General features: G+C 32.9%; 1 protein-coding gene across 1 annotated transcript; it reads right to left on the bottom strand.

Annotated features, from left to right (window-relative positions):
• Nucleotides 1-7,281: 7,281 nt before the first annotated feature.
• Nucleotides 7,282-14,538, bottom strand: LOC134247985 (ras-related protein Rab-21-like). Its single transcript, XM_062730401.1, has 6 exons — nt 14,234-14,538; nt 12,788-12,847; nt 12,271-12,378; nt 10,467-10,585; nt 10,071-10,159; nt 7,282-9,136 (listed from the first exon to the last, which is right to left on the bottom strand). Exons 1-6 carry the CDS (start codon nt 14,363-14,365, stop codon nt 9,018-9,020), a joined length of 627 nt encoding a protein of 208 aa, XP_062586385.1. The 5' UTR covers nt 14,366-14,538; the 3' UTR covers nt 7,282-9,017.
• Nucleotides 14,539-14,694: the final 156 nt, after the last annotated feature.

Genomic DNA, 14,694 nt, shown 5'->3' with positions numbered 1-14,694 from the left:
TCTGCAAATCAGAAAAAAAAAATAATTGTCCCTTCAAATTTTTTCACGCTCCGCCTAAAAAATTGTCTACAAAAAAGTAATAATATTATTATTTAACCGCTAGCCCGCTCGTATTTTTTTTCCTCAAATGTCTGACGAACAAGAAATTAAATTGGTGCGGCCCAAGGATGAAATAAGGATACACTATATTTAAAGTTTTCGGGTTACATCGATTTTTTTCTATCAATTTTAATTTTTATTAAGTTTTAATCTTTAAAATTAATTTTGGTCATTTTTAATGTACAAAAAAAAACTTTTAAAAGTTAATCCTGGCTAGTGAATCTTTTTTAAATAACTGAATTTTTTTTAATTATTTAATTATTAAAGTTTTTAATTTAAATCATTGAATTTTTTATTATTAAATTATCAAAGTTGTTTTTAATTTATAACTTTTGATCAAGATTTATTTCTAAAAAATCCTTACCTTTATATAAATGAGGAAATATTTTCACTTCACTTGTGCGTAATTTTGCGGTAGTGGTCAGCACATAGAACTGTCACTGGCCGGTGAACTCGCTGCTCTTTAAATCACAGAACGTCACCTTGAGAAAATGAAAATTTTCCATAAAATAACTCTCCAGAATTTTAAAGTACGAGATCACCTTACTAGGGCATGTCATGCCATCCTTGTCATGAGAGTTTACTACGGACAGGCTAGGGTCAAGCCATTACAGATAATCAAAACATGATAAAATATTTGTTGATCGTATATTTTTTTCCATCGCATGAAATTAACATTCCATCCACGTGGGAATAATTAACCTCTGTTTTTAATGCAGTTATCATTAAACAATTACATGTATATATGTTTAACGAAAAAAGTCAAATGAAATAAAATAATGCAATAGCCCTTTACGGAAGTATCCTTAAAAAAATATAATATATATATTCCTTTAAGATATATTTATATATATATCAAAAGCAGTTGATGGGTACGGATTAAAAAATGTTTAAAAAGTCATTTGATTTTCTATATAAATCTTTCCTTTATCAGATATCTCATTTACTAGATTAATAGGGGGCTATCAAAAGCAGTTGATGGGTACGGATTAAAAAATGTTTAAAAAGTCATTTGAGGTGAGGAAGCCACAGTATGGTAGAAATATCATAACAAAAAGTGCTTAAAAATAGCTGTGCATTTAAAAAAAAAAAAATTATTGGTGTTTTGAGAGGAAAGATATAGTGCACAAGGGGATGTTTTCTTGCTTTGCGTATAGGATAAAAATAGTAAGGGATGCTGCATGGTTGAATTCCTCACATGAAAGGGTGTATTGTGTTGAAACTTGACTATCGCCATGTCCTTTAAGGTTAGGGAAAAAGAGACGGCAATCGTACGTAACAGGCGAAAGGTCAGCCATGTGTGTAAATTATATAGATTACCCCCACCAAAAAAATAAAAACTTAGAATTTTGCAAAAAGTTTAATGTGAATTTTAAATTGCATTTCAAAAGTAAAAGGGATTAATAGGTACAGTAATGTACGTAAAAATTCAAGTCGCAATGATCATGAAGATGTTTGAGGTTGACCCGATTATGATTCTATTAATATAATGATTACGTTTGCTGCTTGTATTTCACGTGTAAAATGCCGATCCTCAAAAGGGAGAAAAAGTGAAAATCTAAAAATTTCAAGAAACACACAAGTTGTCAACCCCCTCTCATGGAAAGTAAAAATTGTCTATACATAAGTTTGACATTAAAATCGTAAAATAAAACAAACTTCGAATTAAATTGAAAAAAAAATCTTAATACCATGCAACTGAAAATTGTACACATAGAACATGTAGAAATACAGTAGAAAATTAAATTGTGTTGGGTGCAATTTATCATTTTACGAGAGATGAGTGCATATTATTACTTTAGATGTAGCATAAAATAATTATCATCAAGTTCTATACTGACTTGAAGGACTCAATTTGTTGTTCAAGGCTATGGTCATTGGAATTCAAAAACAGCATCTGTGCACATGATTTTGTTTTGACTTTAATGACATTGCTTCATAAATTGGGGGTGCAGAGATTAACAAAAATTTTTATACAACATAATTATATCAAATACAGTCAAACCTTTAACAACAATAATCTGTATATAGCGACTTCTTGTAAAATACTTACCTCCGAGTCGCCCGCATGGCGCAGTGGTTACAGCGTCTGCTCTAGAGTCGATCCTTAAGTGGCGGGTTCGAATCCCACTGTGGAACGTGGAGACCGTATAAACCGAGGTCCCAGTAGGTGCTGACACGAAAAAGATCCCTACCCGCTCAATGCCCTGAGTGCCGAGTATACAATGTAGGACAAAATTTGCAGTTCTCCATCGGCAAGTGCTGGCGTCTCCATGTGAGTGAAATATTCTCGAGAGAGACGTTTAACAATATACAATCAATCAATCAATCTTACCTCCGAATGATTTTCTATTATATATATAGTGTACATGCATTTATCGACAGTCACCTTCTGGTTAATGCGACGAGCAAATATGTTGAGGCTATCAGGTACCGGACGTTTTACCAAAAACTGAACAAAATGACGAAAACGAATAGAAACATACTCAATTTTTTTTTTATTGAATAATACTTTAATTACATTAAAGTATGAACACAAATCAAAACTTAAAAAAAAAACAACTAGGAAATCAATTAATCGATCGTGATTCTCTGAATGAACCCCAGTCTTTTCTCTTGTTTCAAATTATTTATTTATTTATTTATCTATTTATTTATTTATTTATCTATTTTCATTTCATTGTCAATTATTTGTTTAAGAGATTCATAAGCTTCTGCCATTGGTTTTCTATCCATTCTTTTCCTACAACTTATCATTAATTTGTTATTTTAAAAAAATTGACGCAACACCCGTGGCTTTTGATGATGAATGGGATTGCTACATGGCAATGATGAGATTTAAACAATTTTAAGTCACATTTAACCTTAAAATTTAAGTGTACATAGTCTTGTACTATTTAAATTAGAGACATAAAATCTCAAAAATATGGTACAGCATGCGGGGATCTAGAGGGGGGATCCACTCCCCCCCCCCCCCTCCTGGAATTTGCAGAGTTATGAAATTTATATATTAAACAAACTAAAAGAAACCTTGCCTTCCCCCCTCGGAATACTAGTAAGCCGTTCAGTTCTAAGTTTGTCTGAAAAGTCAAAGGTTTAGACGTCATGATGATTTAGACGTCGACGACCCCCCCCCGCCCACACACACACACACATACGCACTTGGAATAGGATTTCTCACGATTGGGATAAGAGTTTTTTTCTTCTCAAGATTTCTGGGTTGGATTTTCTTTGACTGGGGTGGCACTTCCCCACCAACCTTTCGAGAAAAAAAAATCCTGGATCCGCACCCGGTACAGAACAAAACATTTAATAGTTATATTTTCATAAGTGTTTAGGTCGCTTGATCCAAGCCTCACTGTCAATTCGATTCTCCATCCACGTGCAGAGGACCATGACCGTGCCCGACAACTGAACTACGCAGTCATGGACGAAGGTCAGCAGGCATCTGAAATTTTCCCCATGGCGTAGTAGAGCATGACTGTGGTTATTTTTTTTTTTTTACTGAATATGAATATTTTTTTTTTTTGCTGTATATAATTTTCCACAAAATTCCGGATCAGAAAGAACTTTTCCATGACTTCAGCGATATCAAAAAAAAAAAAAAAAAAAAAAAAAAAGAAACATGTTAAGGGTGATGCTATCATATTACTGAATTGCACGTTCTGTGTTCTAATTATGAAAAAAAAAATTAAAATTACATATAATACCGGGTATATTATTTTCAAGTACATGTAACCCCCTCCCGCCTACTATGGCTCATCTCTATATACGGCTTCTGTGGCCACTAATTGGAAAATAAATATTAATCTACATAAAGATGCAATAACATTCAATAATTCTAATAGTGAGTGACCTGCTATTTTTGGATTATATTTTTTTTAATAGTTTATCCCAATAAACTTATTTATTAAAGCTATAATTATGATTCCATCATTCATAAAAGCATTTCTTATGTTTTCTTGAATTCGGGATTTATCTTATGATCGACCATATACAGAATGTTGCATTTAAATATATTTAATTTATTAAATTAAAACTATCGACAAGATACAAGTTTCGTTCTGCAGAAGTCCATATATGGAAACGGTAGCTCTACTGCTTTGTACTTAATACAGTGTTGTACAAAAATAAATTAAGAAAAAAGTGGGCTCTTGAAACTTGACTTGACATGTTCAACTTCATTTATTTCACTCACACCAAAATCAATGGTACATGGCAGGCACGAAGCATCGATTTTGAAAGTGGGGGGCCCAACCTGAGAAAATTTTTTTTAGTTACCTAAAAAAAAGTTGACAAGCTAAAAAAAAAAAAAAAAAAAAAAAAAAAGAACCATTCATGAACAATTATGAACAACTCAAAAAGGTTCTTAAAATCATGAATATCATTTCGCAGGGGAAGTATCTAAATTTCCTTTTAATATATATAAAACACTCATTCTTGCATTGTTATATAACAATTTAAATTGCCCAAACTCCAAAATCCTATTTCGTTGGGGGGGGGGGGGGGGGGGGGGGTTAGTGGGTAACTTTTTGCAGGGCCAACTTCCTTTAACTTCCAATTTCTTTCTATATTTCCCTGCTATGAATATACTGTGGTAAAAAGTGGGGGGGGGGGGGGGGGCAAACCAAATTTTCAAATAACATATTCTATAGTAAAGGTAATGTTGGCGAAAAAAGTGTGTGTGGGGGGGGGGGCAGGCCCCTCTGGCCCCCCCGGTTGCTACGTGCCTGCATGGGGTACAGTAAATGTATGATTAAGTCGTCAAAGTTATGAAAAAAATACTAGATATTGTTTTAATGTACTGATTCGTTTAAGAAAAAAAGATATTATTTTAAACTTACGACTTTTCAACTTTATACACAACCATTCCCCACGATAAATTAAAGTCCAGGCTTTTTGATATCATTGACAGCTGCTTCTTCAATAAAAATGGAAGTCGTAAATTTACCTACCTTGTCATTGGTCATTTGCATTGTTATTTTGTTAAAAACATCCTGGTTACACACACAAGTACTCTGAAGTCGACATCAAAAAGATGCTTGAGTTTCCTATTGACAATATCTATGTTGTTTTTAGAGACCGGGTCTTCCAGCAATTTATTGGAATTCCCATGGGTACTAATTGCGCCCCGTTATTAGCAGACCTATTTTTGTATTCATATAAAGCAGATTTTTTGCAAAATCTTATGCGGGAAAAGAATAAAACGCTTGCTGTGGCCTTTTACTCGACATTTAGATACTGGTATATCGACGATGTATTATCAATTAATAATTGTTAATTCCATTCTTATGTCGATACGATATATCCTGGTGAGCTTGAGATAAAAGATACCACAGGTTCTGACAGATCTGTTTCATATTTGGATATTTGACTTAAAAAGGAGTTAATGGTAATAATCTAACAACCAAGCTCTATGATAAACGTGATGACTTTAACTTTTCTATCGTCAAATTCCCTTACTTATGCAGCAACCTGCATAGGGAGTTTATGTATATCAGTTGATTCAAAACGCGAGAGCATGCTCTACGTAAGTATGATCAATTAATATCTAAAACGAGGTAAATTACTGACAAACAAGTTAATGAAATAAGAATATCAGAAGTCTCGTTTAAAGTCATCATATCGTAAGTTCTATGGTCGATACAATGACCTTGTCAGCAAGTACAATTTATCACCGAGTCAAACGGTGACTGACGTTTTTCATCTACTAACTGTTAGTCCATTATTTATATACTAAATTGACTACGGATTTTTCCGTTATTTCCCGATCATGACAAGGAGCATACGGCAGGTGTGACCGGTTGGCAGGGGATGCTCACTCCTCAATGGCACCTGATCCCACCTCTGATGTTAAGGAGGTCCGTGTTTGCTCTTCTTTTTTTTTTTTTTTTATAGTTTTATGACTTCTTAAAAAGATTTTAAAGATATGAAATGAAATTTGGTCACGTGAAGCCTTTGAGCGTTTGCAATAAAATTATTCAAGAAAAAAATCCTTAGGCATACCCAACTCCCTATGACCTCGTCTGCCTTTTAAAGCCCCCCCTCTAGATCAATCAGCGCATGCGCTTCTTTCATCTCTGAATTTAACTCTGAATTAGCTTGTTACCAATGAAAAGCATCGTTTCATTACTGCATCAACACTTGCCAGTTCCATGCTATTTGCTCTATTAAAAAAAGAACACTGATTTTTTTGTATATTTTATACATTCACATGAAATAACAATTTATCACAGAGTTTCTCAATTATTCGTGAAAAGCAATCAAACTAACAGACTTGATGCTGTGGTTCATTAATAAAACCCTCTATCATAATAATCTGTGCTCATGTACTCTGTACAGCTGAATTTACAGGTATACCTAACTTTCAACTCCATGCCCTTGCAGTACCATAAATGTATAGCAAATTCTCATGTGCAATTCTTGCATTTGCCACTTAATAATAAATTATACAGACATTAAAACCATTTGGATTAACATCCAGTAGATGTGTTAGGTACCTCAGCTAGTCTGATGTTTGAAAAAACACCACAGTTTATAGCATAATAAATATTCATCATGAATAAGAATTCAAAAGAATGTTATCATTTCTTGTCAAATTCTTTGATATGAACAAGAAGCCTATTCTGTTTTGATTCGTACATTCATAATGATTAAGAAAAATATACATGTATTTTAAACATCTCTATACAAACACAGTAAATAACAAACAGAAATTGTCTCACAATATCTGATGTTCTATCCACAGAGATGATAAAAACAATGCCAATCTGTATTTATGGATAATTAAACATGCAAAAATCAAATAAATCTCTGCTTGCATTCTAGTCACATTAACCTCATTCAAACATTTCACAAACAAGGTACACAATGCATTGGCGTCGGAAGCAAATTGAAAGTGGGGGGGCTAAGTGTAAAAAAAAATTTTTTTTGTACCTCCAAAAAAACCTGACAAGCAAAAAAAAACATGTCTATTTCCAGGTAAGTTCGAACTCCAGTACCAAAAATTTTCTTCCAAACACCACCACTTTCCCCATTTTTAACCTATACTAAGACGTATCTGTGGAAAGTGGGGGCCCCGGGCTAAACTTACGAAGATATGTTCAATGTCTATACTAAGTATACATTTGGAAAAAAAGTGGGGGGGCTAAGCCCCCCTAGCCCCCCCCCCCGGTTCCGACACCTATGCAATGCTTCCGAACCAGAGAAAATACCAGTACAATACAATACAATCATTCAGGCAAATCTCTCCCGAATCAGTGTTGTTAATAGTAATCCCAATCCATCCACAGAGTTTAAGGGACTGTGGGAAAATGATGGACAAGCTCATAAACTTTATTTTTCACAAACCACAAAAACACAGCATTTGCCTTGTGCATCCAGTATGGTAAAATATTGGTCTGATGAGGAATTTGAAGAAAAATTGAAGAAACTGATTTTATCATTCGAAATTTTTTTTTTATTACAATTTACCTTAGGGAATAATAGCTAAATGGAACCTGAATCAATTATCATACAAACTGTAAGGTCACTATTTTAATACTGAATAACATTATATACTCCATACTGAAAAACATGGGTGCTCAATTTGGCAAATTCAGCATTTCTGAAGTTCAGAATATAATAGTGCAAACACTTCATTTAACACTTTTCTATAATAAATTACACCATGCATTATTTTACACCAAAAGCAAACAAAATGCTGAAATCTGTCTAAAGCTAAAGATGACTCATAAAAATGGAACAGTTATTGATCAATATTCTTTGGACATATCAGAAGTTATATACTGTACATTTAACAGTTAGGTATATGTTATTATTTAGCAGATTATATAAAACATACAAAATGGAAAAGAAAGTATGGCATTTTTTGCAGATTACAGTTGATATTTCATAAATAATTGAGAAAAATGATCAGTAAATACGTATGTGTTCCATTTCAGAAATTCAATGATCAAGCAAGTGAAAATAATTCACACAAGTTTTTTTTACTTACTAAACAATTATCCATTATGACACATATATATTCATTCAAATATATTTTATTTATGATTTGATGTACAATACATGCACATGTAAGGAATATCTACAACATAAAAGGACTTGTCCTTTTACTAAATAAAATACAAATCATTAATTTACCATATTAAGTTTGAAGTAATCTGAAAAAACTTTGCTGATACAAAATGACATGATTCACAACAATCAAAATGAAATTAAAAGGAAAAATTTATGAACTAGAATCTGTACCTTACCATATAAGCAAGCATTTTTTTAAAAAACAATGAATGGATTTATATGTTAGATTGGCCCGACAAAATACAGGAAAGGACAAACAATGTTCTGTGGAAATGTTTTAAGAAATATTCACATCTATAGTTCACATTTAAATGGTGAAGACCTGTTCATCGCCCATTTATTTTCATATTTATGAATCATAATCTTTAATTTCAATTTCACACAACTACAATTATACAGCAGATTATACTGCAGAGAATTTTTTTTTATACAGAACAAGAAATTTTCTTGTTCTTTTTACAATGATTAAAAAAAACTGAAATGCATACTCAGTAGGCTAAATCCCACCATACATATTATGCATCGCATCCAAAGAATTAATGCCAAAATTACAAACCCACAGCTGGAATAAGTAAAAGAATTCTTATAAATTAAACATTTGTTTTGCTTCCATTATACATGTGCAATTTAATGTGATACATGTATGTATAAAAGCATAAAACACTACTAACAAATGTTTTCCCTATTAGCACTATGTACACACAGTCATGCTTCATGAAACGTGAAGACAGACTGTTTTATACATCTTACTGAACTTAAACAGCCTATAACATATTAAGTTCAAAGAGACCTCCAGTTGTTTCAAGTTCAATTCTTATTACATCACTATGACGACAACGTCAACAACATCCTGATTTTTGCTGTGTTGGTGCTTCATCGTCCACCACGACCACACTTTTACGATTTGACCCGTCTCTCTGATTTCTGTTATTATCCTCCCCAGCTTTTTCTATCATACCTATACAGGAAAAAAAAATACAGGTGAAACAAAAAAGGAAATATACAATCTATAATTCATAACTCTATTGCCAATTAGAAGTCATTAAAGTTATATATCGAATCAGCCAGCAATGCTACTGGAGAGTACAATTTTCTGTTATCCTTGGACTTTAAGTAAGGTTTGGCATTCTCAACGTTACATAACTAGCATCTGAAATTCACATAGCCTTTCATTCAATTATGAAATATACTTGGGATAGAAATTCGGGTGGATGCCAACATGTGTAGAAAGGATCCAATAACAGCGTCTTGTACAGCAAATAGCTTAAGTCGTCTCATCGTTGTCAACAATAATATTTAGTTGCTGATGTTATTAAATTCCTAACCAATGAGAATTCCAGAATGCAATGCCTCACTGAAAGTCCAAGGATTAATACAGAGAATTGTGCTATATTAGAGAGGTTGAGATTTTAAACTTGTACGTGTACTTGTGCATCTACTCCGACGTACACTTACACGTTTTAGTAATTTGTCTGTTGAGATTTTTATGACATGTAAGATGTACATGTACACTTTGATTGAAGTCTCTGTAGCAACTTTTTAGAAGTTTTGTTATGTCAGTTTGAATTTATGTAGTTGACAAAACATGATTAAGATAAGTGCTCATGAAACTAAACATCTTAAATTATAATGTATAACAACTACATTTTCACACATAAATCACCAAATTTTATTATTAAAGTTAAAGTTTTCACTTACGTGTAGATGCCATTCTACAAGTTCTAGGAATGTGTAGATAACTTGTCATCACTAAAATTGATGACATAATACGCGCGGAATTTAGGTAATTCCTCTACTAGACAAACACGTATGAATCTCATCCTCTCTATTCATTATGATTCATTATTTCTAGCCAGCAGTATGTCAAGTAAATGGCCTTTCTTTACACTTACCTTTACTTAAATCTAAGAACATCTCCTCTATACCTTTGTTCAGTTTTGCGGACGTGTGAAAATGTTTTGCTCCTACTGACGCAGCATAACTGTAAAATTAAAAATTTACTCCCTGTCAAGCTTCCACACACAAAAAAAATCCTAAATCAAAATCCTACAACTATCTCACAAAACTATAACAAAGATGTCAATGTGCAAAATACAATACACCATTTCTTTTCAATCTTTTAACTGGAAACTTTTCATCTCCATGTAAACATAATAAGGATTTCAAAAGAGCTTGGGAAAAGAAAGCAACTAAGATCTTTTTAAAAGAAATCCTGTCGGTAGCTAAAAATGGAACAATGATTCTCTATGTATTATAAAGAAGAGAGGATTCAGTATACATGTACTCACGCTTCAGCTTCTGCCACGGACACATGTCGTTCTTTTTCTAAATCTATTTTGTTTCCGGCTATGCACAGACAGATTTCGTTTCCTAACATTTTCCGTAACTCCTTTACCCAGTTTTTCACCTAAAAAATAATTAATATCTTTTACATTATAAATGTAGCTTTTAAAATATTTTGAAATTTGAAAACAAATTTCCATTTTAAAAAAATTGTTTATCCTGTTAATGATCCTGAAAGATTTATTTTTGATTTTCATGCTATTAAAAAACAAATGAATGAGTACGAGGGGTTATTCGGAGAGTTTGTTGACTACTATCATAACTTTTTTTCCTACCATCATATCATATTAAAATTTGGTAGTAATTCCATTTAGTGTCAAATAAAAATTTTGTTTGAGATTTAATTCAATTAATAACAATTGTTGACGAAAAAACAAATGAAATTAAATCCCTAATGAATGTATCAGCTTATACTGTATTTCTCACACAAGAAAAACCAGAAGTCTCTGTCGAGACTGTAGCTCTACTGGTTTATACTTAAAACAAAGGAAGAAAAAAGTAGCAGTTGGGATTTGAAACTTTAAAACAGCAATAAATAGAAAATTGATCCTTGTCAGTCATCAAAATTAAAACTGATGCACAGAATTATGTATCTTAGTGTAGTCTACTTGTGTGCAAAGTTATATTGAAATCGGACCAAAACTGTAGGAGGAGTAGCATTTTGAAAGAATTTCACAGAAATTTCTGTTTTAAGTAACCATGGCAACACCGTTCATCGAAATCAAAAACCGATGCACAGAATTATGTATCCTTGTGTAGTCTACTTGTGTGCCAAGTTATATTGAAATTGGACCAAAACTGTAGGAGGAGTAGCATTTTGAATGCATTTCACAGAAATTTCTATTTTTAGTAACCATGGCAACACCGTTCATCAAAATCAGAAACCAATGCACAGAATTATGTATCTTAGTGTAGTCTACTTGTGTGCCAAATTATATTGAAATCGGACCAAAACTGTAGGAGGAGTAGCATTTTGAAAGAATTTCACAGAAATTTCTATTTTTAGTAACCATGGCAACACCGTTCATCGAAATCAAAAACCGATGCACAGAATTATGTATCCTAGTGTAGTCTACTTGTGTGCCAAGTTACATGTATATTGAAATCAGACCAAAACTGTAGAAGGAGTAGCATTTTGAAAGCATTTCACAGGAATTTCTATTTTTAGTAACCACGGCAACACCGTTCATCAAAATCAGAAACCAATGCACAGAATTATGTATCTTAGTATAGTCTACTTGTGTGCCAAGTTATACTGAAATCGGACCAAAACTGTAGGAGGAGTAGCATTTTGAAATCATTTTACAGAAATTTCTATTTTTAGTAACCATGGCAACACCGTTCATCAAAATCAGAAACGGATGCACAGAATTATATATCTTAGTGTAGTCTACTTGTGTACCAAGTTATATTGAAATCGGACCAAAACTGTAGGAGGAGTAGCATTTTGAAAGCATTTCACAGAAATTTCTATTTTTAGTAACCATGGCAACACCGTTCATCGAAATCAAAATCCGATGCACAGAATTATGTATCTTAGTGTAGTCTACTTGTGTGCCAAGCTATATTGAAATCGGACCAAAACTGTAGGAGGAGTAGCATTTTGAAAAATTGTTTACAGACAGACAGACAGACAGACAGACGGACAGACAATTACAGACGGACGGACGACGGACGCATTACTATCGCATAAGCTCTTCTGGTCTCTGACCAGTAGAGCTAAAAAAGGTAGTTAACAAATATTCTCACCTTCTGGAAGGAGTCTTCGTCAGTGATATCGTACACCAGTATTGCACCATTACTGTCCCTGTAGTAGATAGGACCCAGGGCGTGGAACCTCTCCTGTCCCGCGGTGTCCTACAATGTGTCACCCAGAGGTCAGTACCACATTCATACAGTCACACTCAATATATACATAAAGCTCAAATGAAAATGTTGCTTTGAATCTGCTCATTCTGTATTACGCATGATATTCATGTCTTTCCCTTTGTAGGGAACAATTTAGCATTGCAAATAACAGAAAGTCAATAATTTGTTATGGGTTCATATTAGGGTAAAATAATAAGGCAATACAGGTATATAGTTGTCTGGATATGAACTCTCTGTAATTTTTGCTTGTTTCATTTCAAAACTGCTTCGCTGTAGAAAGTTTCCTTCATGTATATACTGTTGTGAAATAATTCCTCTGATTGGAAATAAATTTATTCTTTTTAAGGACAATATATAATATATATGTGTGAACAAATAAAATTTGCTTTGCTCTTACCCATATAGATAAGTTCACCCTCTTTCCTCCAATGTTAAGCTTTTTGGTGAGAAAAGATGCCTGAAAGAAAATAAGAGATGTTTTATAACCACAAAATGCAGAAGCACAATTTTTATGTCTGAAAATTGGCAAGACTTAAATTTGAGTCTTAAAATTAATCTTTAAAATACATCACTAACGCATTATGGATACAATATATACATGCCTGCTTTAAAACTGTTTTTGGTAATTAACGGGTTACGAGGAATATAAATCAAAATCTAGAGACTCACAAAGCAATGAGAATGCCTAGCTAAGTTTCTTCTAAAAGTAACAACAATTAAAAATTCACCCCATTCTCATTTGACAATATAAATGGATATTACAAACAGAAAGTAGATAAAACGTTCTGTTTTGATACACTTCAGACTTTTTTTAATAAAATGAATGCTAAACAGGTCGTAGAATAACAACATGTGATGTCAAGTACAATCTAGATCTCCCAAATGCCTCATCTGGTTTGAAGAGGTGCCTCATAGTTCTGCACTTATCTACAACATCAAACAAATTTCTCCCCCTCCCTACCAATATTCTAGCTTTAACTATATTAATATTTTGTCATGAACTCCGTTGTCAAGCAACATTCCCGATTGCACCTCCACCAGAGGAAAAACTAATTAATTCATATAATATCAGCGATCGAGATTCGGTGATATTAAAAAATTTTATCACCATGTCAACGTCATTGGAAGAAATGCCAGTATGAAATTTTATCACGATGATTTTTGCTGAGATTAACAGGTTGGGACCAATCGCCCAAATGGGATATAATAGTCCTCCAATATCCAAATGGGCTATAAATTTACTGAAAAATTGAAAATTTTTAATAAAAATTATATAATATTTAAAAAGGAATAACTTTTGGTAAGCAAGTTTTTCTGTAGTTTGTAAGATTGATCCCCAAGAAGTTAAGGAATTTTTTTAAAAATCATACAGGAAAACTTATCAACTAAAAGTTATTCCTTTTTAAGTGTCCTGATGCGGATTTATGATATTTATAGCCAAAATAAAAATTTATTTTTGCACAATGATTTTAGCCCATTTGGGATATTATATCCCAAACGGCATATATCCCATTAAAATTAAGGCACAATCTAATTAAAATTAGACCTTTCATCTCACTCTTCATAATTTTACTTTCATTTGTCACTCGATCCTTTAACTAGCGACAAATAAAATTACTAAGAGCGAGATGAAATTAAGGTCTAATAAAAATGGATTAAGGCAAAACTTTGGGAGTCCTTTACTCAAATATCTACCTGGCTAGTCCAGAGGTTTTAAGAATTAAGTAGCCTTATTACTTTAAACATCCTTTCCTCACAAACTCATGCATTAAATGTGTCATCCCATTCCAGGTAATAAGCTTACTATTGCATATCAACTTCTGTTAAAACCTCGAATTAGTACCTGTAATGTTGTTATGTGTTTATCATTAAATTTGTTTTCGACATATCGCAGAACTAGTGAAGTTTTCCCAACACATCCTTCTCCCAGAAGCACACATTTGAAGGAGAAGTTCCGGCCACCAGAATCAGCCATTATTGGTGTTTACAATGTCTACTAGGAATTCACAATGGTCTTGTGATATTTTGTTTACAAGGTTAAAATTAAACATGAAATCATCTTGGACATAACAGAAACTCTCCTCTTCTCGCTAAAACATGGCGTTTCTGTATGTGTACGTCATGAAAACGGGGGTCACGGGTTTCTTCCGCTTTCGAGTCACTTAGAACATTGAAAAATAAAAACAAATGCCATTATGTTTAACAAACCCAAATTATTGTAATTGTTATATTCGATTGAGTCTTGTTTTTCATTAAATAATACAGGTATATGATTTGGTAAATGATTTTTTTTTCTTTGACCAG

The sequence above is a fragment of the Saccostrea cucullata genome, unplaced genomic scaffold, assembly GCF_032062105.1.
Source record: "Saccostrea cucullata isolate Sc308-1 unplaced genomic scaffold, CSIRO_AGI_Scuc_v1 ctg448, whole genome shotgun sequence".
Taxonomy (NCBI): Eukaryota; Metazoa; Mollusca; class Bivalvia; order Ostreida; family Ostreidae; genus Saccostrea; species Saccostrea cuccullata.
The sequence above is the reverse complement of the archived record's forward strand: the minus strand, read 5'-3'. Positions and strand labels throughout refer to the sequence as shown.